Source organism: Notothenia rossii, assembly GCF_949606895.1.
Source record: "Notothenia rossii genome assembly, chromosome: 5".
Lineage (NCBI taxonomy): Eukaryota > Metazoa > Chordata > Actinopteri > Perciformes > Nototheniidae > Notothenia > Notothenia rossii.
The window spans coordinates 39,174,581-39,202,479 of record NC_136903.1 but is presented as its reverse complement, the minus strand read 5'-3'; the positions used below and the strand labels follow the sequence as shown (position 1 = coordinate 39,202,479).

Sequence of the window (27,899 nt, the reverse complement as noted above, 5' to 3'; positions counted from 1 at the left end):
GTAACGACAATTGCTTTAAAAATAAAACATGCCTGATTTGTCAAGTTCACAAAACGTACACTGTTTTTGTAGCCATTTCAATCCATTACTTTATTGGGACCTTCCATTAAGTGCATAGAATGACAGTTCACATGAATAACATTTATAACAAAAGGGACAGACTGATAGGTGTAAACACATGGAAAGGACAGACAGAACAGATTACATTCATTGCAGCAGCATCACTACAGTCCCTTCTTACCTCACCACACCTCTCATCCACTGTTGTAAAAATATAAAACAGGTTTTAATATGCAAATAAATGTGTTTTATGTGCAGTAACGCAAATTATATATTGGATATGAGAGAACACGGCAGACAAATGGCCCCAAGATGCCAGTACTGACCCTTTCATTGTATATTTGTTAGTGTCACTATATATATATATATATATATATATATATATATCTTTGTTTATCCTTCCAGTTTAACAATGCAAATACAATGTAAATTATCTCAAAAATAAATTCGCTACAAGAAGCTTTACCTCTGCTACTGAAAGTGACCAATTAGTATTGCCAACAGAAGCAGCTCTTTCCTCAAAATCATGAACAACAAATAATATTAGAACGGCCAACTGTAGCTTAGCAAATAAAAGTGTAAACCAACAGCTTTAATTGGATTCAGATTAAAAGAAATAGTATGAAAATCAAAGTAATCTCCTAACATTTTCTATATGAGATACAGAAGGGTTTTGATTTGTTTATGATTCATCAGTTTCATTTCAACTGTGAAGATAAGCTCACCTCCTGCAGCTCTCCAACAATAATGTAAACCCTGATCCCAGCTCATCTACCTGACACACATACACAACCCTGTGTTTCCATGGAGCCTGGGCAACAGGGATCTGGTGTTTCAGTGATGTAGTTACAGGATGCTCTCCCTCAGGTTCCCACCGCTGCACGTGTTGGACTGCTGACTTTGGGTTCCTGATGTTCGGTTCCAAGTGTGAAAGTCCAAAAGGGCCTGATTGAGCTGCTCCATCCAGTCCAGCCTCTCCTCTTTGGAGTCGGCTGAAAACCAACGCCTGAACAAGAACAACATCAGCCTTTAGAGAACTGTGTTTTTATGGGTACTTTGTTTTGTTTTTTAAAAAGAGAGTGTACAATATTAAGGGTCTGTCTTTTACTTGAGCATTTAATTTTTTTGCTACTTTGTACTTCTACTCCACTACAATTCAGAGGCAAATCGAGTACTTTTACTCTACCACATTTATATAATCAAAACATATACTAAATATTATTCTAAAGAGGGCCAATCTGCATAATGAGTACTTACTTGATGCTAATGCTTTTGTACTTTTACTTTTTGTATACCTAGTCTATAGTACATTTTACTTAAGTACAAAATCTGAGTACTCCTTCCACCTTACACGTAATTGGGGCAACAGAGCTTTGAGGTTATGGCAGTTGGCAACTGTGCAACTCTGATGATGCCAAAATATGATGCCTTTTGGCCAGATTGCTCGTGTTGTTAGAGCAGGGGGTCCAAACATTTTTCACTGAGGGCCAAATACAGAAAAATATACGAAGGGCTGGGCAAATCACTAAAGGTGAGGTATATTGCCTCATAAGTTAGGTTAGATGTTAGCAGAATCAATCAAATGTAGGTCAATTTTGCTTGATAATTGAATTTCCAATAGAAAAAAAACAGCCTACATCACATCTCTCTATAGGGTTTCATTAATTTTGTTTAAAAAAGTGTTCAGCTCATCTCTTATAAGAAGAATAGGAAAAGGTATATTTCAAGCTTGTTATGCAAATAAGTTAGATGCAAAGATTTGTTAGAACATTTTATCAACTTGAATTGACTGAAATATTTGAAAATGAGGCTTATTGAATACTGTGTAAATAACTACAGGACGTAGTTTGGACACTCCTGATGTAGAGGCTGTTAATCTTAAATATGTTTACAGTAATTATACGGTTTCAAAAGACATTTCAAAACACAACCCAAACATTACAGTCTCAGAAGGCGTTTCTCATTGAATGTCAAAAGTAAAACACCCCTGTGACATAACTAGTGGACATCAACATGAACACACAACCAATAAAAAGCAAATCCCGAGTACTGGTTTAAAGCTCTCAATGATAAGCGAAATCATTCAGGTGTATTTACACTTCACTAACTGCCACATGATTATTAAAGCTTATTATTGTTTATTCAGTCTTACTTGGCAAAGGTGTCCCGGACGGCGTCCTGTTGCTGTGGGACGCCGCTCACCAGCTCGAAGGTGAACGGTCGCGCACACGAGTCCCTCTTCACAGGCCGCACACACTGACTGCTGGAGCTGGACAGAGAAATGCTGCCCTCTGCATCCTGGGAAGTAAAAACAGAAGCACAGTTAAAGCTATTTAAAGTAAATGGGTGATTCTTCTGTGTGTTGGTCCATACGTCCATACGTCCATACCTTAGATTCTCTGTCATTGGGGTGGTTCCAGTAGGACATGGTGCATCCCATCAGAACAAAATATCGGCGATGCCACACCCCGTATCCACTGATCATCTCAAACATGGTCTGGGAACATATTCAGAGAGCGAGGGAATTTAAAACAACCGAACACAGAGAAATGCAGCTTAACTGTTTCCCAGCATTTTAGAAAGACATCCATTACGTCTTATTGGATTAGCGTACTACTTTATTGTATAGTTTAGCAAAGACAGCAGGGTAAAACTGCTACTTATGTTTTCGCCTTTTAACAAACTCACAATTGTTTTTAAACTATTACGAGGAACATTAGCTGACGCAATTTACTCTGTGAATGTTAAGATTTAGTGGTAAATCTCTTGTTAGCCAGAGACACATTCTGTTAGGTCACCAGGGTCAACATCTCTGTCTGTACACCACCTGAAGCTAAACCTTGACACGACTAAACTGCTCTTCCTTCCAGGAAAGGCCTCTCCCATCAGTGACTTATCATAGGACTGAGAACTGTAAACAGCGACAAACCCATACAAATGACCCACTTATTTGCAATATGTAGTTTATAAGTACAGGAAGCTGCAAATCCATTCCTAATCCAGGAGAGTGCAGGTTCTGGTCCAGGATATTGCAATCACGTGCCTTGATTTATTCAATCCTTCTTGGCTGCTGTGCCCGCATATGTGACCTGACCTTTGCAGTCCATCCAGAGCGCAGCACAGCTGGTCTTGAGCTTCCCTTAGTTCTCCCTTATTGCCCAGTTGCTCAGCTCCCAGTGGCTGCTCTAATCCCATTAAAAAAACTGGTACGTGCTTTTCAAGGTGCATTAATGGCGCTTTTCCACTGCAGCACAGTTTAAGCGGGCCGGTTTGTTTTCCACTAGGGGTAGTTCCGGCTCAATGCTACTTTTTCACCTTTTTTCTGGCCCTCCAAAATCGAGGTTCTTACCGGGCCAACGACCAGGCTGAATGGTCAGAGAGAATTGGTGGCAAGGGGGCTACAACTACAAAAAAAGGAACATATTTCACCGTGATTTAATTGTAATACACTTTTCAAAAATGATGCCGAAGTAACAACATACTGATACCGGTCTGCAGACAAGACGGCAGGTGAAAAACCTTTTAAAATGCGTGTTTTCTGAATGGAGATCGGATCGATCAGGCTAAGCTAACGTTGTATCTGCTCCGTCCCCCCTCACGACAACGGCCTACAGCCATAAATAAACCAGCGACTGTATTCGCCATGACACAGACAGTCTGTGGTTTGTACTTGTTTAACTTTTGTCTAGTTTCTGAACAGATATGAGGAGCTGTGAGCTCTGAGGGCTAACAGTTAACGGCTGATGTTTTGGTTTTGTGGTTCGCATTGAAGATGACCTCACGGCAGTTTTACACAGCGTTGCTCCGCCCGCCGAACATCCGATCGCCCCGCCTACACTGCGTTACTATAGTTACTACACCTATTACTAAACTGTAATGGAAACGCAGCATAAAGTGAGCTAGGCCAAACCCAGGGGTCTGCAACCTTTTTGACCAAAAGTGCCATTTTGTCCCCTTTTCCACCAATTTGTCTTTGTCTGGAGCCGCAAAACATATTTGATAGCTTATAAAGTTGTATATATTGTTACATCATTCAAAAACTACAGTTTTTTGCATTTATTATACATTATAGAAAACTGTTTACCTCTAATAATAAACAAAGAACTCTTATAAGTAGAATACAAAAAAATACACAGGCCGACTTTAAAATAAATCAACACAGCACTTGGAGAGTCCTCTGCACATTTGAAGAAAATTTATATAAATTAAAATGGGCCCACTTTGAAATAAATAAAACATATAGATGCACCCTAAAAAGAGTGAACTTATTGAATTATGACTGAAGATCGTCAGCTGTCTTCCTCTTCCGTGTTTTTCCTCCAATACGTAAAGGCTGCAGCACCTTTAACAACTTTTCTCCACATATCAAACATACCGGTAAACCAGCATCGTTTGCTGTGAAAGCATATAACTCTGTCCACGCAGAATTAAATCCTGTGTTCCTCCCATACTTTTCTTTTCTTTGAGTTATCCATAGTTCGCTCATCGAGCCGGGTGTCAGGTTATACACCTGTAAGAAAAGGTTCTGGTGCGGGACCGTACCAGGATATGACGCATATTTTAGTTGACCTAATTAAAACCGTTTTTAAAAAGAAAAAATGATGTGTCACAGTAACACATCAAAATACGAAACATTTTCAACCGTGCAACAAAATAGAAATAGTCCTACAAATGTTTTTATTTTATTCCCTTCTTATTTTTGTCTAAGCTCAAGGGAGCCAGAGTAGAGGGCTTAAAGAGCCGCATGCGCATGCCGACCCCTAGCCTAACCATACCGTACGAAGCCGTGCTGGGTCCTGCAGTGGAAAAGCGCCATTAGTCTCAGGCTCATCTTACATCCAGGCTGGTCAAACAGTACACTGAGCTCGTCCACTAGACTCTGCTACTGCTTCACTATGAGGGGGGCCTGGCTACCGCCCGACATACCGCTCATATGTTTGTATAATGCTTAGACGTTTAATAAACCACCACTGTCTTTAAGAAATGAAAGTGAGCCTGCTTATCACGTTCAATGTTTTTGTATTTATTTTTTAGGAGGATTAATATTGTATATTCCATCAAAATACATTTTAAACAACACATTTAGTTGACTAAACACTCAAAAATAGGCAGATCCATTTGTGTCTTACATAGAGCAGTGATCATTTAAACCAGTTAATTTACGCATTCACCTCAGTTGCCTTTCTACTTCCTCATGGGGGGACCAGGTACCCCTCAACAAAAACATGCATGTTTTCTATCCTGCCTTCAAAATGGTGGAACGAGCTCTCCTCTGATATCAGGACAGCAGATATTCTCACATCTTCCTTTGCAGACTGAAATCCCTTCAGTCTCATTTGAACCCCTGCTCTAGCACTCAAAATGGTGTTATGGCAATCCTTATTACAGCGTATTTCTGGCATATTCATTAAGGTCACATGGTAAGCTATATGATGTGTGTTACTGAGTTGGGTCATACAGAGTTAGAGAAACAATGGTTGTTCTGAATTATCAATAGATGTATTCATTTTAAGTGAGCTGACACCGAGGTTAGAGGAAGTTCAGAGAAGGCCTCAGGTTATAAAAGCAGTTAACCTTTGTTAGTTTACTTCTCCTAAGGATGTCATGAAATGATGACTTTTAAACATATACAAGTGTGGCATTCAGAGGGAAAAACATGTGACGTTTTGTGTGGTAGGCTGCATGATAAAATGTGTGTGCGTTAAACATGGTTTGGGAAGATGTGTGTGTGTTCATTGCGGTGGCTATATATGCTGTATGATTGTTGCTACTGGGGACATTTCCGCGATTGGCAGGTGATGTTATACTCCAAGATTATTGTTGTTGTTGCGCAACTGAATAATAATTAATCTCAACCAATGTCTGTGTTTTATTTATCTCTCTCTGTGTTAACATTAAGGTTGGTGAGCCATAAATTGCACTAACAATGGTATGGTTTATTTAAAGCTCAAGTGCTTGCAGTTCTAAAAATATATCCTTAATGGTTGTCGCTTTGGATATAGGCATCAGCTAAAGGACATTTAATGTTGAGATGGACATGTAAGCAATGAAGAAAGAGTTTTTGAAAATAAGCATCACCACATTACTGACCAGGAAGCCTTGGTGCTGTACACTAGAGTGCCCCTCACTGTTCAGCTGCAGGTAGATGTTGCCCTCTAGAGGAGAGAGGAAAGGCACCTGCAGTGTGGGGAAGAAGAGGGGGGGGGGGGGGGGGGGGGGCACTGTTAAACTGGTTTTAAAAACAGGCACTCGCTTGTTTAATTATTTTGCGGTCTAGATTTCTTAAACATTTTTTTTTTGCGTGTGTTTATAAATTACCTCAAGGGCCGTATCACGGCCCGGAGGCCGGAGGTTCCCTACCCCTGAGGTGTTGGTATCAATATATAATATACAGTGATGCAAACACAGGTATGGTGAAAAAAGAGAGAACTATTCGAAGCAGAAAAAAACAGCGTAATATACCATCTGACAAAGGCCTGTGCTATAATGCTTCAATTAACTGGCTGTTCTTTATAATATACTCAGATCAATAGGAGACAGAGATGTTAAGTTATAAATCAAGGTTTTTTATTATTATTTACAGCAGGGGTGGGGAACCTTTTTCCTTTACATTTTTACAACATCCTCCGAGGGCCGTACAAATGATTGAACTCAACCTCCGCTTAAAAAAAAACTAAAATAACAGCCCATTCATTTGGCCTTTCTTTCATGCTGTGCAAAGAAAAAGCAACCTCTTAATCCAGATATCTCACCATAACTCGCGCATGCATGCACGTGCACGGTTGTGGCATGACCACCAAAACAGAAAGTTATGGACACAAGATGTGTGCAAATGTATTTAGTATCCTATCCATGTGAACATGATTTAAGTGGGGGGGACCTAACCTCCTCTAGGGGGTCCGGGGGCATGCTCCCCCCGGGAAGATTTGTTTTTAAATATTGAAGTTAAAAGCATCAATCTGGTTCACTTTGAGAGCAACATGAGGAGATCAATGGATACATCTTTCTCAACACCCATATGAAACAGAACTGTAAGCAGATTTTCCTTTTTGGATATTTTACAAGTCGCTCCCCTTTTAAACTTTATTCTTGTTTATTTTTAACAACTTTATATAAATACTATACTGTCATATAGTATTTTATACCTGTTTTTCGTTTAGTCTCTAATGTCTCATTAATAAGTATAATGATCATATCAAGGTGTGCCTTAACCTCACTGAGCTGAGGTTATTTGAGCATCTCAGGAGAGAGCTCTCTTCCACCTGGTTGTAGAAAAGTAGGGGTGCACCGAATGGGAAATTCTTGGCCGAAACCGACACCGAAAATAGGAAACAGTTGGCCGAAAACCGAATGCCCGAAAATGATTAACAGAAATATATATATATATATAATGTATACATTTTTTTACCAATGTTGTTCAGCTGCCTGATTATGGAAAAATACATGATTATGGCAAAACTTAACTTAAATAATAATCACTATTATGGGTCCATAAAACATTTATTCAGCACTTTTTAATGCATACAGGACATTAATTCCAAGTCAAGTGTATTTTATTTTTCTCTGTAGGATAACTACAACAAAGTGCATTCAGAACAAAGCCAAGGTGCTTTAAAACTGCATAAACATCTAGGCCAGTAGGCCTTCAACAAAATAGTGTAAATAAAGACTGTAACAGCCAGGCCTTCAACAACAACAAATGCACCTATAAGTGCATGCATACAAATGTGCAAACTGGATAAATCCACATGAATGTAACTATTTACAAATGAAATTACAATTCAATTTCAAGAATCTGTAAATAAGGCTGTCTGTCCTCATAAGCAAAGTAGTAAACATTGTATAAAGATACATAAAGTGAAAACTGGATACAAAATCCACAATCAATTACAAATTAAATTACAATTTCAAGAATCTGCAAATAAGGTGGTCTGTCCTCATGAGCAATGTAAACAACATTGTATCATTTCGATACCGAAAGTACAATATATTGAACACTGTGCTGCTGTCATTTCCCCCTAATGATAACCTGAGATGTTGAATTATAACTCACAATGAAAATTGTTCAGGAAAGTGGGTATAGAGTAGACATGTAGAACTAGATAAGCTTATGATAAGACAGCCTTGTCTACTTATTAAGGAAAAGTGGGAGATACTTTTTAATGAACATTAGCTTCTCTGCTTTATCAGCCATAAGTCTGTTCCTCTTCTCATCAAGCACATGAGAGGCAGCGCTGAACAGTCTCTCGCTGTCAGTGCTTGTGATTTGATCATACTCCGCATATTTGTCCGGGTGTTTTGATTTCAAGTGGTGGAGTAATCCTGAAGTAGTGAAAGTCTTTGCAGTTACACCCCCTCGAGAAATGTCAGCTGAACACGTTTTACAAATCGCAATCCGCGCCTCTTTCTCTGATATTTTTAAATATCTCCAAGCGGCAGACATGTTGGCTGTGAGCCAGCCGCGAGCATGGTCGCGCGCCGTGCTTGTCGCCGCGTTTTGATTACGTCATCACAACAACACGTTAGCTTACCAACGTAACCCTGTTCTCTGACATTCGGTGATATTTTTTCGGTGCTCGAACCCTTTCGGCCGAAAGGTCCTTTTTAACCATTTTCGGCCGATAATTTTCGGCGGCCGAATATTCGGTGCATCCCTATAGAAAAGCTCTTTAAAATGTGTTAGCATAGCTAGCTAACCAGATGCTAATAACAGATCTCCACAGTGCTTACAACTAAAGACACAGCCACGCAAACACTGCGGCATGTGTACGGCTCCTTATCAAGCCCCCAGGAAGTGCGCCGGACTCTGATGAAAATATTTTTAGTGGCCAAACGGCGGTACTACACTTCCGTTTGGTTGCCAGGCCCGGAAACACTTTTTCCCATTGACTTACATGGGGAAAGGGTGGTCTGTAAATCGTTGGATATTTTTTTTTAAACTAAATAAACCACCCAGTATGAACACTTGTATAGCCCTTATTAAAAACATTCGTTTCTCAAGTTGTAAAAATGTGCTAATAACGTTATTCTGAGAGTTATTTCCCTCTGCATTATGAACGTGCATCTAACCCACGGGACCGCGCCGCCCGGCACGTTCATGTTACGTGTTCAGCATGGTCTCGACCAATCAGTGCACACTGTGGGCTGGAGCTATTGGAGCTACAACGAGCCGTTAAAGGCAGAGAGTGAAATTCAGTGAATACAAATGTAGTTTACAGAGATGCTGTATGAGAAACCAATGTGAGTTGCGTTGCACATGTTTGCTGTAATTCATTATTATACTACATGGGCTGTATGATTAAATCTTGTACCGTAAAAGTTGTATTAAATAAAGTTAATATTACCGACGTTATTAACGTCCCTGTAGCTTCGTATTGCACTAAGAAGCTTTTTTTTAAAAATATTTATTATATATACGCGCGGTTCTGTTACGTGTACACAAATTGACGTGCTTGATGTGAACGAGCATTTTGGTTAAAGTTGCGCATGCGCTATGAGCGCACATACGGGTACTTCTCAGGCATGCTGGGTAATCTGTGACGTTTCGCCCTCTCAAAAGTTGGGCCATTTTATCTTCATGCGCCAATGAGCAACTCTCATAGGAATGAATGAGGCCCCGCCTCCCACGCTGTATCCAGTTCTTATTATACATCTTATTATACATCCATGCTCCTTATGGGTACTGCAATATTTGAAGAGCTGGAGCGGCGTTCCGGTGCTCTCCGTCATCTACACCCCTGTCAGACGAGACATATACCACGTGAAGACACGTTACGCTCGTGTTGTGTTCAAGGAACCTGTCCTTGGCCAGGAAAAACAGGCACTCGCTTGTTCAATTATTTTACGGTCTAGATTTCTTCTTCTTTTTTGAAGTGAGAAGTTGACCCCCCCCCCCCCCCCCCATAATGGATAGTGTTTTTGATTTATGAGATCAGATTGGAAATAGCTTGAGCTAATAAAAGCATTCACCACAAACACAGCAGCAGTTCATTTGTTAAGTCACGAGTCAGAGACTAGTTCATGTTAAAGAAAACAGTGAGAGGTGAAGGGCTGGCAGTGTTGTGAGAAGAGTGAAACCTTTTCCTGAAATTCATCTCCCAGCAGCCTCCTGATTTTGCCTTCAAGTTTCATCTGAGTGAAGGAAACAGGACAGAGGGAGAGGGAGGCAGAAAGGGAGAAGCAGACATGTTACATCACCAATGTGGCACCCGTGTGAGAAAAATAAAAGCACCAAAGGAGTGTATAGTGGTTTCTGCAGCACAGTGGATGTTTTAGGCCCCGGCCACACGAGGACGCATACGGCTAAACGCATAGGATTAACGCAATGCAAAAAAGCTTCCGTCCACACGCAATGTTCACCGGATAGTGTCTGTCCACACGAGACAGCTCCGTTTAGCTCCAATCGCTGGAGAAGCTGCAGTACATATGCAGGAGCCTGTACGTGGCACTGTAACTTCCTCCACAAAAGCAGCAAAGAAGCTATTGAAATAGCTAAGGGTGATGATCTGACTTGAAGTGTGTGTTTTGCTCCGTTCACCGCTGCATCACAGCGGTGAACGGTCAGATTAGACTTCACTCACGTTTATGTCCATATCGAGAGAAAGATAAATAATCTGAATTCAGTGTGCAGTTTACTTTGACGCAGGGGTGAGCAGCAGAGGTGGGGAGAGGCGGGGCTATTGCGTCTTAATCAGAAAATGATCGTATAGGGCGTACACACGGAGCCGTTGGACCCCCCAGAGCGTTGCGTATGCTGTTCTATCCACCTTGGGACCCGTTATCGTTTCCGCAGTTGTTTACTGTCATATTCGGTCGTCCTCGTGTGGCCGAACGGGCTTTTTATGACACTAAACAGTAACGCAAACGACCGTTTTCGTCCTCGTGTGGCCGGGGGCCTTACACAGGCCTTCAGAAGGGAAAAACATGGCCTGTGTGTGTACCACAAAAAACGATTTGTGTCTGAACCTAAACTAATCCACCAAACTTCATTCATGAGTTGTTTTTACTTGCCTGAAAAAAAATCTTGTTAAGGCTTGTTAAGATATATGAACATATCAAATAATCTGTTTAAATATTAACATTATTCATCTGATGAACAATCTTGCTTTCACAGAACTGTTCAGTTGCAGACCTCATTTTCAGACAGACGGATGAAGAATCGTATTAACCTTTAATTCCTAATTTAGGATGGCAAAAACCCTGAGTATGTTCCTTTTCATGACAGATTACCTTATCCAGAGGGAACTTGCCGTGTCCCAGAGAGGCCAAGTCGATCTTATGGGAGCCCACCAGACAAAAGTTGCTGGAGCGACGAGGGTTGAGAGCAGGAAGAGCTGCAGCTGAATGATAAAGAAAAGCAGAATGATAAACTCACAACAGTCAGTAATATGCATGCATTTGTATATTTTCTAAACATTTAACATTCTAGAGTAATTGTTGATTTGAACAGGGATATAATTAGGGATGCACCGATGCTACATTTCTTGGCCGATGAAGATATTAAGAATAACAATTTGGCCGATGCTTTAATGTAATTTTTTTCCACTGTTGTTATTTCACTATCTGCCAGGAAAAACAAATAATTTTTCTAACAAAATGGTTTCAGTTTCAAAGTCTGAGCAAGTTCGTTATTATAACATCATAGTACGCTGTTTAGAAAGTACGCAGCGGATCACCTGCAGCTCTGCCTGCTGTGACGGCCCGTCCACACGGCGGCGTGCGTTGAAGCTTCAACACATATTCACATTCACTTTGAATGGGGTGACGTCAATCAATTCATATACCAGTACAAGCTCTAGCCAATCTTGCTTGTGTGTCCGGGCGGGAGATTCATGTGATTGGTTGTTGGTCGAGTTTCAGACACGCCCACCGGCAAGCTTCAACGCACGCCGCCGTGTGCACGCTGCTTGAGGGGACCGGTGAGCGGAGCACTGACCTAGTTATAAATATGTTTATTCTTCACTGTCTGGTCACTCATTACTGCAGTGACCACCAACTGGCGGCCCGCGGGCCACATCCGGCCCGCCAGACATTCTCATCCGGCCCGCACGACGAGGGTGACTGTGGCGTTGGCGGAGTGGTTACTGCGTTTGCCCCCCACCCTTTTTTTTACAACGTCTCGTGAGTAAGGTGCAGTACCGGAGTCCAACAGAGAGGCAGCAGCTGCGGGTCAGTAGACTGCGTACTGCGAAACCTTCTCTGCCTTGAAGAAGAAGTGATCCTTCGTTGTGAAGAGCCTGGTTAATGCGCTCGGCACCACAGCAGCAGCCCCGCTGCGACAGAGTCCAACAGAGAGGCTGGAGCTGCGGGACAGTAGCCTAGAAGCAGGGTTGGGTTGTAACGGAATATATGTAACGACGTTACGTAATCAGAATACAAAAATCAGGTAGGCTAACTGTATTCAGCTGGCATTACATTTGAAAAACGAGTAATCTTATTACAGTTACTTTCGTAAACCTGAAGTGAATACATTTTGGAATACTTATTGGAATTATTGGTGAAAAAGTTTCCTCACAAAATGTAATATTCATTACCGGCAGAACTGTGTGCACACTGCACAGCGCTGCAGCATGTCTGTGAGCGAGAGAGATGGTGTCTGTGAGGCCCCGCCCCAACACGCAAATGAGAGAGAGATCCCTTTTAAAATATATTGAAAGTTAGAAACGGAGATGGTTTGATAAAATGTGCAAGATAACGTTTATGTAGCATTTATTTATTGTCGAAATTATGACATTTCATAACGGGATAACATAAAAGTGAATGGCATGCTGCTGCTGAATGCATGGGGCAAGTGAGTGGAAACAGTTTTAAAAGTTATTACATCATTTCAGATAATACATAATAATGATAATTCATTCTATTTAGGGGCGCCTTTCAAAGAAGGACACCTTACTATTCATAACATATTCCAAGGAAAGGTTTTAAGACAGTACAAAGAATGCAGTCCGGGTGATGTTTTTTATGTGGGGTGCAGATGAGAGAGCTTTCCAGAATGACACCAAGATGTTGTGTTTGTGTTCTTGATAAGCCATTAAAACAGTAACATAAGTGTCTCCTGTACACCAAAACATACCCATCTGTGATGGAAAAAGAAAGCATTCTAAAAGTAATCTGGATACGTTTTTAAGACACGTAACAGTAACTGTATTCTGATTACTTTCAAAAATTGCTGGCCCGCAAAAGTGTCTATTGGATATTTTGGCCCTTGGACAAATGTAGTTGGTGATCCCTGCATTACTGGATCAGCGAGCTGCATGAGACGATACTGACGGGCTGCCAGGACAGAGAGAGAGGAAAAGAGAGCGCTGCGTTCCGTGTCAACGGAACACTTTTTGCCAACTGCAAATCCCCACACTGCTGACATGTTGTATTTTGTTTTCTTTAGTTAATGTTTTTATTTTATTTTATTTTATATAAGCGAACTACGGGTGCCGCAAATGTAACGGATCGCGAGAAAAAAATAACATTGTCGACTGCCATCGGTGAATGTCACCTCATTTGCCGATGTGCCGATGGCAGTGAATAGGGCGAACATCGGCCGACGCCGGTGTCTGGCCGATGTATCGGTGCATCCCTAGATATTAGGGATGCTCTGATCGCCAATTTTGGGGCCAATCGCCGATCCGATCGAGTGGACGGGGCCTGTGGGGATCTTCCATTTAAAGTGATGTTTAAAACTCAGTTAAGGGGGCTCATTCAATGGCGCTTCCACAAACAACCAACATAATTATTACATTCAAATGAAGTACACTATTCAAGTTTACATTAACTTTGGATAATAACACGGGAGAAATGAGCAGAAGCGCTCTCTTTTCCTCTCTCTCTCTCCTGACAACCTGTCAGTATCTCATGCAGCTCTCTGATCTAGTCTAGTGACCCGACAGTGAAGAATAAATATTTTTATAACTAGTCTAGCTAGTTCCAGAGGTAGATAAGTGTGTTAGGTCTAACTCTTAGAGTGTTTTGCTCCGCTCACCGGTCCGTCACAGCGGGTGGAGCTGCAGGATTTCTGCTTCACACACGTTGCATACCGCTATTTTATTGTCATTTTCGGACACCTTAAAATACAGCCAGACTGGTGAAGCCATTTTGGCAAGCTTGTTTTGCAAATTGACGTGCTTGATGTGAACGAGCCTTTTGGGGGGGTCGTGGTTAAAGCGCACAGATGGGTACTTCTCAGGCATGACGGGTAATCTGTGACGTTTCGCTCTCTCAAAAGTTGGGCCATTCTGTCTTCATGTGCCAATGAGCAACTCTCATAGGAATGAATGAGGTATCGATCGGCGGCCGATCGATCGGAGCATCCCTAGATATAAATAGACCCTCCAGAAAAACGCGGGCCAAAATCCTGAAATGTTCGTGGGTAAATGTGATGGATTCGATTTGTTCATCTTGGTGTGTGAATTCCACACCTTCACACGACGGTGTTTGCCTTCTGTGATGCGCGGGCTGATGACGTTGCGTCATCATCATTACTCGTCAAGACGAGTTAACTTTTTTATTTTATTTTCTCAACTTTGTGTGGAAAAATGCGGGGATTATGCGGCCTTTTGATAAATATGCGGACTTTTAAAAATCTGCGGCATTTTGCTGATTATGCGGGAAATTCTGCGATCGCAGAATCGCGTTTTTCTGGAGGGTCTATATAATATAAGAAGTACTGACCAAAATAAAACTCAACTTACATGTCAGGCTGTTACTGTGACTGGATCTCTGTAAATGCAAAATAAAAGGTTTAGGTGAGAGGTTAAATAACAACACATACTCTATGATTGGGAGGGGACATTTAACGGGATACTCACTTTGAGGGTGTTCAGAAGCTTTCTTGGCGTAACCTAAATATGAGCAAACAACTTAACCAGTCTTTTTTTGGTAAATACACACATGGCTCATTTATTTGTCTCCTGACTTACCCGTGACTTGGCGGTGGCCCGGTCCATGCTGCTGTTACCACCTGAAGTGTGGGACTAGAATGGCACAAAAACAGAACATTTGTAGATGATGTACCTAATAATGCTGTTATACCCAAAATGTACCAGAAAAAACAGTTAAGACAACGAGCATGCTCAGAAGAAATAGTGTGCTAACAAGATGCATAAATATAAACACCAAAATAATAATACAAATAAAAACCCCATTGGTCAACAACATGCTGAGCTACCTAGCATGCTGCCATTACTGGCATACTAAACTTGGAAATGTTATTTCACAATGGAAAAAATTAATTTTCAGTCCATTATAGATATTTGATTGAAAACATAGTAAAATATGAGTTCACATCCATATGTTGAAAGTTCTTACCAGGCTGTAGACCTCCACATCTATCTCAAAGGATGAGCGGATATCCTTCCTTAAATATCAAGGGGACAAAACAGTATATGTTGCAATAATCTATATATTCCCACTCAAATGATCACATTTATGCAGGCGTGAGACTTTTCAAATTTAAAAAGGCAAGTGAGCAAGATCATAAATAAGAAACTCAACATTCAACACGTGTAACAAATGTGTCCTACTAAAGGACAAGCTGTTTGGATGTTACCATTCATTTATAGTTTGTTAAAAGCATTTTAACCCAAAACCAGGGTGTCTATCACTGATTTAAACAATAGGAATAAATGGTTTTGTTTACTGGTGAAAAAACATGCTGTCAAATCAGAAAAATAAAGTATGTAGTATGCAAAAGCAGCAAATGTGTTCCAGGATTGATGCATAATATTTTGTTAAACGCAATAACAATGCAACAGCTTACAGGATGACAAAAGTAGGGAAGGAGATGGTGTCTCCGTTCTTAGCATCAGCAGCCGTGGCCAGCGGCGTGGCATCGATGTTGCAGGGCCCGTAGCGGATCAGCGCGAAAAAGAAGTGACTCGGCCGACCTAAACACCAAAAAAGTAGTCCTTTCTAACTGGATGTCAAACAGGTCATTTGTATTAGCTAAGCCGTGCATTTTCAAAAACTCGTTTTTATTAAACTTATACATATGAACAATATGGGACTACTGTGGCTGACTGGTGCAAATGCACTGCAATGGCGTAAAACCCTTTCATTAGGAGAAACACGCTGCAACTTCAGAAACGATGCAAATATTAAAATGCTGCAGATACAAAATGCTTCAAATTAGTCACTATATTTAAAATGATTAGTTTAGCTACGTTAGCTCAACGGCTTACAGCAGATCTGCAATAATATCTGAAGGATTCATGCAATTTTCATTGACAGTGACTGTTGACAAACTTTATAACTCCCGAACGTCAGAATTTCGTATTGTAGCATTTTTTTAAATGCGGTGTTTCGTGTGTTTTGGCACATTTGTGTGCGTTTTCCCCTGTCAGCCACCATGGGACAATTAAAATGCAATCAAATAAAGTAGAATTGTTTTCCTGCTACCTGTGCGGTTGTGCGAGGAGCAGACAAACTCCACCTTGAGAGGCAGCTGGATGTTTGTGATGCTGACCGTCCCTCTGCAGGGCTGCTGGGGAACATAGTCCCCCTCCTCTCCTGACTCAGAGCCCCTCTCCTCCCTCAGTCTAGCAACCTCCGCCAGCAGGGCAGAACGCTTCTCACCTGGAAAACACAAGTAGATCACATGGAGATAATTAAGAAGATGAAGAAAAAACTCTTATGCTTTAAATACAATTATTTAGGCTTTGCAAAATAGGGATGGTTATTATTATTATTATTATTATATAAACAGACAAATGTATGCATAATAGTTTTTTTTTTTTTTTTTAAATAACACTTGTTTGTATTATTTCAAAATGTTATTATCGAAAGAAAGCAATATTTCATATGTAGCTCGTAGACAAAGATGGCTACGTTAAAACTGAAATGTAGACCCTTTTCTGGACATCATCAAGTAAACCCTGAAAACTAATTTGTTAGCCTTCCAACTTTAATTTCTTCATCCTCCTGCACTCACAAACAATGTCACACATCTCCTTATATGCCTTTTGTCTCCTTGTCTGTGCAGTCCTTGCATGTTCTGTTGTGTGTTTTATGTTCCCCCTGTATAAGCATACTTGGGTTTATGAAAGGCGCTATATAAATGTAAGTTATTATTAATAGTAGTAGTAGTAGTAGTAGTAGTATGTACAGGAGACCAGCAGGAGCTTCTCCGCCTCAGCCTCCTCCAGCGAGCCTTGGCCGTGCTCTTCATCGGTGCAGCAGCTTAGAGCCTGCAGCGTCTGGCTGATCACATTTTGCAGCTTCCCTGCTTCTTCATTCAGAGTCTGGACAAACACAGGACAACATGTAACACTATGGGTTACTCACTTTCAATTTTGAAGCGCAGTTTAAAATGTCAAATTGACTGATTTAATATTATCTAATAAAGTATATACTTAAATCTCATCCTGAAGTATGAAGTCTGAAATTGGTTGATTAACCAATTGATTAAACAGTTTATAGTGGTGAAGTGATGATGTATATTTGTTGGCCGACTCAGAAGTTAGAATCGCAAGTGCTCCATCAACCAAAAGCAATGAGATTTTTCCATTGGATTTCAGAAAAAAAATCATTATAATTTGCATTTTTTCCACCAGAAGGAAAAAGCTATTGCGAGGCAATAAACATTGAAGATTCAAACATTCACCAGTGGGGTATTCACTTGCGTATTTTGTAGAACAAGACGTGAAAATCCCTTCAGCTTGTGTTAACCACCAACCTTATTTATAGACCCTATTATCTTATCCTATTTATCTAACAAAAAACACATTAAAAACCATTGACTTCAAGATGACTTGAGGACTACACGCAGTCGACTTCACGACTAGTTAACTCTATAGGTTAGTCTGGTTGTGTTACACACCGTGATTTTCTCCCTGGTGTTGACGGAGGGTTGAGGTCGGGACTTCTCTGGAGCTCGCCTCTGAACACCAGGAGTGACGCTCTGAATGCTGGGCGCTTTATTCTGTCTTTGTGTGCGGTAGGCATCAATACTGTAATAAACAGAACAGAAAAACATTCAAACATTGTGTCAACTGAAACCATTGATATTCTATCTAGTCACATGTATCATCATAGCTTTAAGAAGGCCTGTGGGCCTGCTGTTATTACCTGTATAGAGGAGCAGATTCACTAACAGGAGTGGTGGTCTCTTCAGGAGTCAGGAGCAGGGAGGGAGGAATGGAATCCTGGCTTGCTTCCAGTCGCTGTAGGTGGAATATGGAACATTAAATATGTTTTCCAGGGTCTGAATTATGAATGGAACACATGTATGGAAAACTCATAAGCCGCTTTCACACCAAGTACTTTGCCATACTTAGTCCCGCCGAACTCTTTAGTCCCGGAACTTTCGTAGTAAATCGCGTTCACACCGGACTAAGTCCCTGAGGGAGGATTACGCAAATGAAGCCGCTGACGTCACTACTTCTTCTTCTTCTGCTGCTGCTGCTGCTGCTGCTGCTGCTGCTTTGGGTTTACTGGCAGGCCGCAAACAAATTCACGGCGTATACTAGGGTTGCCAGAAACTGACCATGATCAAAATCGATTATTCGGCAGCCCTGGCGAATAATAATCCATTATTCGACCGACCCCGACCCCCCGCGGGAGAGAAAGAAAAAAACTCAGACAAAAGGAATTCCGTTGTTTGTTTCATTTAACTTCCTTTGGACTTGTAAGTTCGAAGTAGTTCCACGAGGAGGAACTCTTTTTACCTGCCGCTTTGTTCATCTTTAGTCGCACGTGTGAGGGAGAGGGGGGGTGGGGGCGGGGTCGGTGTGTAGCGTGCTTCAGCAGCAGTCTGCTCTGCACGCAGGCTTCCTCCAAGTTTACAGTAAAACAAACTGGTGGTGTGACCAATGGCCATTTACAATTATTAATACTATGAAACTAAGCCAGAAAAAAATAAATAAACATAAATAATAATAAAGAAATATATAAATAAAATCGATTTTTAAAAATAATATTTGATTATGGAGACTGTAACGAATATTCGAATAATCACTGGCATCCCTAGCGTATACTGCCACCCGAAGTCCCGGAGTCCCCCGGACTAAATCGTCACCCGAAGTCCCGGGTAAATCGCCAGAAGCGCCGACACCTCCTCATCACTCCACCGCTCCAACGTTTTATTTTGTGTTGCCATAAGTTAGTCTCTTTCCGTTGGTGCGCTGAGCTAATGCTAATAATGCTAATGCGAGCAAATAAAATGGCAGCTTCACAAAACTTTTCGGAGCTTTACGGGGCGTGTTTTGCAATTCGCCCAGCCAATCAGAAATTGGAACCTTTTCCTCCCCAGGAAAGTACCCCCTCTCTAGCAGGGACTGAACAGGGGTGAAAAGGTTTGCATGAACTAAGTTCTAGTTCCAGATATTTTTGGTGTGAAAGCAAAATCCCAAGAACTATCTGAACTATTCCTGGGAAAAGTACTCCGGTGCGAAAATGCCTATAATTAAGCAATTATCTTACCAGAGGTGTGACCACAGCCTCTAAAGACTTGCTGAGAGGAGAGAGGATGCCACTGGAAGGAAAAGTCAGCAGCTCATCCTTGTTGCTTTCCAGCTTCTTGCTTTCATCACAGTGCTTTTCTTTGGACTCCCTCTCTTCCTCACTTTTCTCCTTTTCTGACTCCATGTCAATCTTTTCTTTGTCTCCAGAGCAAATGCCAATGCCGCTGTCCTCAGTGCCTTCATCCCGCCTCTGCTCCTCCATCCTTCCAGCATATTCCAGCACCTCATCGAACATCTGGTCAATAATTTCGGCAGTGTTGGTCTCATCGTGAGAGCTCAGTTCAGCATCTGTGAAAGATACATTAACAAAGGGATGAGGGCACTTTCTGACAAAAAAAAGGCTTCAATTGACACAGACATTAGCAGGCATCTACCTGAGACAATTGTATTTAAATGAAGGAAACCCACACCATATAGACACAATCTATCTTGTTGTAGGTTAATCCCAGTCACAACTTTTCCCTCAAGTGCAACCCTGCAATAGAAACTGTGTACTCATGGCCTTAAAATGGTCTCTCTACTTACCACCGCATTGAAGCTGAATAATGTAACCTTTAAGTGAAACAGAAACATCCATACAAGCTTCTCCAAACATATGTGGAGAAGCATGTCCACCTGTGAATTTGTAAACATTCTGCTCTCAATATGAACCCACCACATGCAGTGATTTCTGTCTCACCAACAAACAATTTCACCCATGTGCTTGATTCTAGAGAGGTTCACCTCCTTCCTGTTCTCACCTGACCCTGCCTCCGCCCTGGACTCCATGGAGGTATTTTCCTCAGACACTGTTGAGTCATGGATTAGCTCAGGCTCCAGGATAAAGGTGACTTTCTTTGAATTGTCTCCTCTCTCTGCTTTGTGGGTTTGTTCTGACGGCCCATCTACAACACCCTGCCCTGTCTCCAGAAGGTGATCTGACACTTGGACCTCTGACAAACCCTGAGCAAAAGCAGATGTTGGAACTCTTTTGTATGAGTCCACATCCAAGTCTTCTTCTTTCACATTAGCTGCCTGGATCTCCTTTGACTTTTGACATATGTCATCCGTAGAAGTACTTTCTCCTGTATCTTGCTGATTTTGTTTTGTTGCAAAAATATAAATATCTTCTGCAACTACTCCTTCAGAGGACCCCATGTTCCTTTGTTCTTCATCCTCTTCAGGTCTAGGTTTTTTATCTTCCTTCGTTTTAGAGGAGCCAGGCATTTCAGCAGAGACATCAACCAAATAACATTCTCCATGTTGGATGTCAGAGGGTTCACTTTGATCTGCAACACTGTATATTTTCTCTTTTTCCATTATAGGTGATTCACAATTACTCTCCTGCTCTTTAACACACACACATTTCTCCTGTTGTGCAGCTCTGATAGACTCTTCCTCATTGCACACCTTTTCTTGAGGATAACTCCAAGACCTTGACTCCTCATCTGTTGAAGGCTCAATGCCCTCTTCACTATATGAACCATCAATTTCCTCAAATGATCCAGACCAGCCCTGTGTAGTCACTATGGAAACCTCAACCGGTTCCTTCATGTTCGACTCCTCTGCATGAGTTGATTCTAGCAAGCCTTGCTCTTTACCTGAAGGCAACTTAATGCGTTCCTCACCCAAAGGTGCTTTTGAGAAACTCTGATCCTCGCTAAAAGACAACTTCAACACAGTCCCAGTCTCTGCAGCGGAACTCTTTTGCTCCTTCTCCTCCCTGACGCCATCATCCGCATTTTGCTCCATCCATTCCATGTGCATCTGTCCCTCAATAGAGTTTCCAAGCCCTACCGATCCTTCACAGTCTCTGGGTGCCTTTAATCCTGTTGAAAAGTAGTCTTACATGTTATCAATAGGCTACCCGTGTTATATATTACACAGTAAACACAGACTTCCTTGCAACTCTCTTAGGTGCTGCAATTAATTGAAATGGAGGAAAACACTTTTAAAGTAGATATTGTTTCTATCATGATAATGAAACTGGCACTTAAACTTAAGGAAATTAATGACTATTGATGCGAAACCAGTGCTCTTTTTTATAAAAAAAATAAAATAAAGTCTGTATACCACACTGTGGAACTAATAGGAATAATGTATCTTCTTATTACTAAGTAAGAACAGATTCTATGTACAGGGTTAATACACTTTTTCATCAATGATTTTTCATGACTTCTCCATGACCTTTACCTAATTTTCCATGACCAAAAAAAATTACTCTCTCAGCGGTACCACTGAAAATGGTTTATTTTAACATGGAACAGGGAAATAAGGTCTGAATATGAAACATGTTGTGCCCATCTAAAACAAATCAAATAGGCTTACTAGCTTCTACACACTAAAGCAACTCAAATCTCTCACCAGCAAAATACCTCGTCAGTTAAATGCCATTTTACGTTTCATTATGATACAGTATTTATTATCATTATAGTATTACTATTTCGGCGATTAGATAAAATATAAATTATATTTGATGCAACTTTAGTTAAATTTCCATGACTTTTCCAAAACTTTGGGAAAAATATTGTTTTCCATGACTTTTCCAGGTTTTTAATGACCGTAGGAACCCTGTATGTAAGCATAACGTCTTACTGTAGGCAACCAAACAGCAGCATTTCAAGGGTTGTAGAAAGTGTCAGTTAAACTGTTCTAGTAGCAGGTGAAATGTTGGTACTGTATCACTGTTTGGGAATAAATACAAATAGATTTAAAAGACTAGCGTTTTTTGTTTTACAATTGTTATACTCCGGGTGCGATGGCATCAAAAAGGCAAGAATACTGATCAGTTTAGGTCGTTTCTACTTCTATTGCTACAATCTGTCTGCTGAAATCCTGTGTGCATCGACCTAATCCTCTATACTTCAGGAACAAAATGTGTGTTTGTATATTTATAATGACTGTTGTAAAAGTAGGTCTGATGTTGAAAGTCTTACCTGCACCAGATGTAGAAGCTTCAGTGAAGCTGCCATCTTTCATCACAGCATCATCATCCATCTGCTGGAAGAAACAGGAAACACAAATAAGATAGGAATGCAGAGGAGAGCCTCATCTGATGTTTGTGATATAAACAAAGTAAATACACATACTAAAAGAGAAGTAATACAGTACAGCATCTCAAATGTATTATCATGACTGTGTGCTAAACAACTATAAAAAGCGTGTTAGAAAAGTGGCACGAGACAAATAAGTAAAACAGTGTTAAAACGTACTAAACAATATCAAACCAACAAACCATACAGCCATTGAGACAAGTATAGTAATGCTCACCATGCTGTCCTCATGTAACATATAGTTGTATCCCTATTCATTATAGGTGATTTTCTTTCAATAAAGTACATGAAACAAATTGGAACTGTGACATCATCCTTGTAAAGCAGTGTGTTATCTTCTCATATACCCACTATGGATCTAATATAAGCCAGTTTCGTGCTGTTCATGACATGTGAAGTGAAAAGATAATCCTTTATGTGAACAATCAATTTCCCCAAAACCACACCATACCTTAATATGTGCACTATTTCAGAAGTGATCTTCTACCTCTGAAGAGACAAATATCTGGAGCCAAGTAAATGGGTTATTATGCCAACAAGGTGAAAAAAAAATGTGTACCTTGTTATTTGCCTTCACTGCTCCTATTCTTATCACTACCCAAATCAATGATGCCTATTTTATTGGCTCCAAGTATTTGGCAGTGCTGAAGCACAAGAGTGACCAGAAAGGGAAGGGTTATTTGGTCACAGACTCACATCCCAGGGCTGCATAGGAGGCCAACAAACTCTTCTTGTGGATCTAGGAACCCAGACGGAGGAAGAGGGACCAGGAGGGGTCCATCCCTGCTAATGTTTACATGCACTAGTGTATAAAAAAACCCTCAAAAACTATTTACAATAAGAAGTGACATTCTGAGTACATTACTGAACATACTACATGCCAGCCAAAGGGGGCATCCTATCCATTCAAACGATATAGCAGCCTATAGATGTGGAAAGCTGTCTAGAATAAAGTGAGCTTTTATCTGTTCCATTTCTTTTATGTGCCAAATAAAAAACACATCTACTTTAATAAAACACAATAACAACAATAATAATAACTATAATAACAACACGACATTACTGACAGGCTAAGACCAACATATTCTTATTTGAATTATAAAATATGATGATCGCAAGCCCACCTGAGATAATGAGGGATCAGAGCTGCTTCTCTTCAGCCAGGCGTTCTCACTGATTGGTTGGAACGGCAACTGGTTCAACTCCTGTTCCCGTTGCTGATCAGTGAAACAAGGTCACAAGTCAAGACACACATTTCTTACAGGTACTCATTCATGGTCAAGTCAATATAATTAAGGATAGTGCAGCAGCTAGTAGCTTCAATTTAGAGAGATTTAACTGTTTGAACATTCAAAAAAAGAAATACTGATGGATATTGCAAATAGTTGATATGGGTAAAGGATTTATATCACAAGGCTTTGGAGTTCAATTGCCCATATAAACTAAAGAAAAGAAGATCAAGAATGGTGTTGATCCAGTTAATTTAAGAGCAGATAATACATTTTAGTAAAAAAAAGGCCAATAACCAACCTGGCGGATGCGTGAAGCCTGCATGGAGCTGGGTGCTGCAGAGCCCTGCAGCTTCTCCTGGATGGCAGAAACAAATTTGGATGGGGTCCGCGGAGAGATGTTGGCAGAGCTGGCTGTGGTGGGGGGGGCAGTCTGGAAGACTGGCACTTTGAAACGCTCCAGTCGCTGGTTGAATTCTCCCTCACCTGAGGGCCACATTTATAGGGATTAACTATCAAACACGAATCAGGTCAAATCAAAATCTAAGAAATTGTAGCAAAAACACCATATACATATCTGTATTTGTCTATGTAATACAGCAGTATGGTGTCTAATAAAAATAGAATTTGCATTAATAGAGCTAGTTGAGATTTATGTTATTTTTGCCTAATCGACTGACTCCTAACTTAACGTAAGCTCACTACAGCAGTGGGTTGTGAGAGGGTACTGAATTCCTATTTAATGGGACGCTGGCAAATTATCCATACAATCCATATAGAGTGGGCCGCTGAATGTAGTGCATGTGTACAAATCAATTAAATGGGCATGATGTATTTTAAAGTTAATTATGCAAAAGACCCAAAAGCTTACTTTCCAACCCTTGTCACAATCATGTTAGCCATATTGCCGCCATATTGCCGCCATAGTGGTTTTATTAACGACTTTGCAGCTAGGTGCGGCAAATTATTTGAACTGACCTTACACCCTCAATGATGGCTCTCTGGCCACTGTCAGGTCTGATCTGAGATCATTCAAGTTTATGCATTTTAGGTTGATTGTATTCTATCTATTATTCTTTGTTTTAATCTCTGTCAAATAATAGAAAATAGTATTTAGCAGTAACAAGTCGGATGTTTCTTTGACATGTGTGTTTATTTGCATACTCACGAAGGAGATGCTCTTTGAAACCCTTTTCCTGGGGGATGAGCAACGGGCTGTCCACCCCAGGATCAGACAGGCACCGCTGGGCAAGAGGAGCTGCCCATAAGACAACACACACTTTGTTACAAAACACACTATTTATATTTATATTACCACACAGATTGCACAGCACCTTGACAATAGTTCTTATCTTGCATGCAGGAAATCCAGCTTGACTGTTGACCTTTGCTACTGTACACGTCACCAACTTCAGATTTCCCACAATCACTGTAACCTTTGTATGTACAGTCTGATATTGTGCATAATATACAATAAATATGTTTTATATATATATACACACACACATATATATATATATATATATATATATATATATATATATATATATATATATACACACACTTGTTTATTATGTATTCCTAGCTAATACCAATGCAGACCGATACAACAGCCCTGCAATAAATCCTACTTTCATATAATGTTATACTGAAGTGTTTTTTTATGATATTTAGTCTTCCATTATTGATAAAAAGATACAATATTTTCTTGCAGTGTTTCCCCTATATACAAATAGCAGCGGCGTGTATTTTTGCTAAATCTTGAGAAATTGCCACTGTATGTATTGGCAGGGCCGATTTTTGACATGGGCGCTGTAAGTGATGAAAGGGAGGGATGTTGGCTTATCAGGCGCCCGCAGCTTACAGCCAAAGTGCGAGCTTGGGAGCGAGAGGGGGAGAGAGAGGGCGCACCGGTACCAGCGCTGTTGTTATTAGAATCTGGTGCTAGCTGCGCTAACGGACATAAGAAGTAGATGTTTCTACAACCAGGGTGGAGGAGGGCTCTCATGTCAGACTGAGAGGCTCAGTGAGGTAAAGGACTCTATGAGTGTTTAGATAGTTAATTTTAGTCTAAGTTATCTCACTGGGTCTCAAACAAATATGTGTTTACAAATTATGTAAACACATATTTCCAAGGCACTCCTTTATAATTATCAGGATAAATAAAAACAGGTTTGAAATCATTCCAATGTATACTATAGGACAGTAAATTAAAAATATCGTTTAAAGTTGGTGAGATACAAAAATATGCATAAATAAATCAATGTTAAGGTAAAATAAGATATAAATGAACAACAAAAATAAAATAAGTTACATTTATTTGTTATTGGCTATGGAAGGTTATTGGTTATGTTCACATACTTATTTGATTATTAAAATGTAAACTGGTCTTTTTCATATGGGTGTTTTAGAGTTGTACCCGCTAGATCAGGTTCAAAAAAATCTTCCCGGGGGCGCATACCCCCGGACCCCCCTAGAGGATGTGACGTCCAAACCCCAATTCAAACATGTTCATACAATACTGAATACATTTGAAGCCATTTTGACATATACTACCTTTGTCAATAAGTTTCTGTTTTTGTAGTGCATTTGTCTTTTGTAGAGATTTTTCATTTATTCTTTATATATAAAATCTCGCCTAGGGCAGCAAATTGGCTAGAACGGGCCCTGGTACTAGGCCTCAAGAGCCTTTCTTGTGCTGGCAGACACATAGAATCAAATTGGCGGGGCGCACTTCGCACGTGCACACACTAAAACATTCCACGCGCTCCGCGCTCACATTATGCTGGGCCCACGTGCCTTAGCACCGCTGCTATGACTCCATCCTAGGGGAAACACTGTCATGTCTGGTCAAATGTAAAGGTAAGATTACCCTCTCGTCTCTGTGTGAGCTGCTGGACCCGGGACCAGACTGAAGAAACCATGGGTGTGTCCGGCTTGGTCTTTAGCTCAGCTTTGCGTCCAGAGGAGGGTTTAGGACTACAGTTCTCCTGACCAGCCGCCTCCAGGCGCCGCCGCTTCTGGCCATCATTGCACTCTGAGACATCAGATAGAAAGATGCAAGGGAAGGATGAAGTCAAACATTTTCTTAAGTGCAACGCCTGCAGAGAATATTATACACAGATATGCATGAACCTCTATATTATTGTTAATAAAGGCACAAACAAACCTGGTGCCGAGAGGACATTATCTTCTGAATCTGACAGAGGTGTTCTCTGTCTTTTCATGACGTTGCCAACATTTTCCTCACCAGCTTCCATTTTGAGCTGCAAACAGTGACATCATGTGTTTTAAGATGCAAGCTATTATTAAGCACAACAGCATTGCTACAAACAGGTGAACTCATTGCAGTTCATTTAGTGACTCACCTCTCAAATCAACTGCTCACAACTAATAAAATGGCCCAGTGAGTTAAAAACCAGATACAAATAAGATGTGTTAACAGTGAAGGTAATGTACGAAACGATTGATCGGCTAAAAGTTATGATGTGGGTTAAGACGAACTAAATAGCCATGAGAGAATGAATAAAGCTACTTAACAACAGACGTTTTTACACAGACAGAGGAATATGATATAATATGGGATATGATATCCGGTTTTAGCATTTGTTATGAAATGTTGCAGTAGGCCTATGTCCGAGCCAGTAAGATTAGGTAAAATGATGTAACATAATGTTAACTTGTTAACACTGCTAATACTTGAATAAACATGTGTTCGATAAAGCATATATCTGCGTAATTAAAACCTGTTACTTGACTTAGCTTGCCAACATTAGCTTCGCAGCCATTTGGATAGACTCTGGCAAGCTAATTCCAAGCTAACTTTTCTAAAGCTGACCAGCGTAACGTTAGGCTAGCTTAGAATTGCAAGCTAACTGTAAAACTAACAAGCGAAACAACAGAGCTGGCAATGTATATGTTGAATAAGTCGTGTGTTGTCTTACCTGAAAATAAGTCTGTAAGGAACCGTTGAATTGAAAGAAAGCTAGAAACAACCTCCTTGTTGTTTTACGCTTTCGTCTCCTCCTCCAACTTTGAATTTCAGCGGGTCTTCTTCTGACGTTAGCAGAGCATAGTGCACCCAACTGCAGTACCGTAAAGACTGTGGAAGATATGGCAAGTCGATT

General features: G+C 40.6%; 1 protein-coding gene across 11 annotated transcripts; it reads right to left on the bottom strand.

Moving 5' to 3' along the window:
* Positions 1 to 63: 63 nt before the first annotated feature.
* On the bottom strand, positions 64 to 27,899 carry anln2 (anillin, actin binding protein 2). 11 transcript variants are annotated; one of them, XM_079681404.1, is made up of 25 exons: positions 27,717 to 27,899; positions 26,942 to 27,038; positions 26,645 to 26,809; positions 24,941 to 25,030; positions 24,074 to 24,258; positions 23,668 to 23,760; positions 23,240 to 23,329; positions 22,427 to 22,490; positions 20,252 to 21,319; positions 19,471 to 19,799; positions 18,118 to 18,212; positions 17,870 to 17,999; positions 17,156 to 17,291; positions 16,450 to 16,626; positions 15,812 to 15,938; positions 15,361 to 15,409; positions 14,973 to 15,026; positions 14,862 to 14,894; positions 14,745 to 14,772; positions 11,290 to 11,399; positions 10,138 to 10,191; positions 6,151 to 6,237; positions 2,450 to 2,557; positions 2,213 to 2,358; positions 64 to 1,066 (listed from the first exon to the last, which is right to left on the bottom strand). In XM_079681404.1, the coding sequence occupies exons 2-25, from the start codon at positions 27,030 to 27,032 to the stop codon at positions 907 to 909; spliced, it is 3,669 nt and encodes a 1,222-aa protein (XP_079537530.1). In that variant the 5' UTR covers positions 27,033 to 27,038; positions 27,717 to 27,899; the 3' UTR covers positions 64 to 906. The 11 variants fall into 11 exon arrangements, with proteins under 11 accessions (XP_079537530.1, XP_079537534.1, XP_079537533.1 ...); XM_079681408.1 differs by having other exon boundaries at positions 22,427 to 22,487; XM_079681407.1 differs by having other exon boundaries at positions 23,240 to 23,326.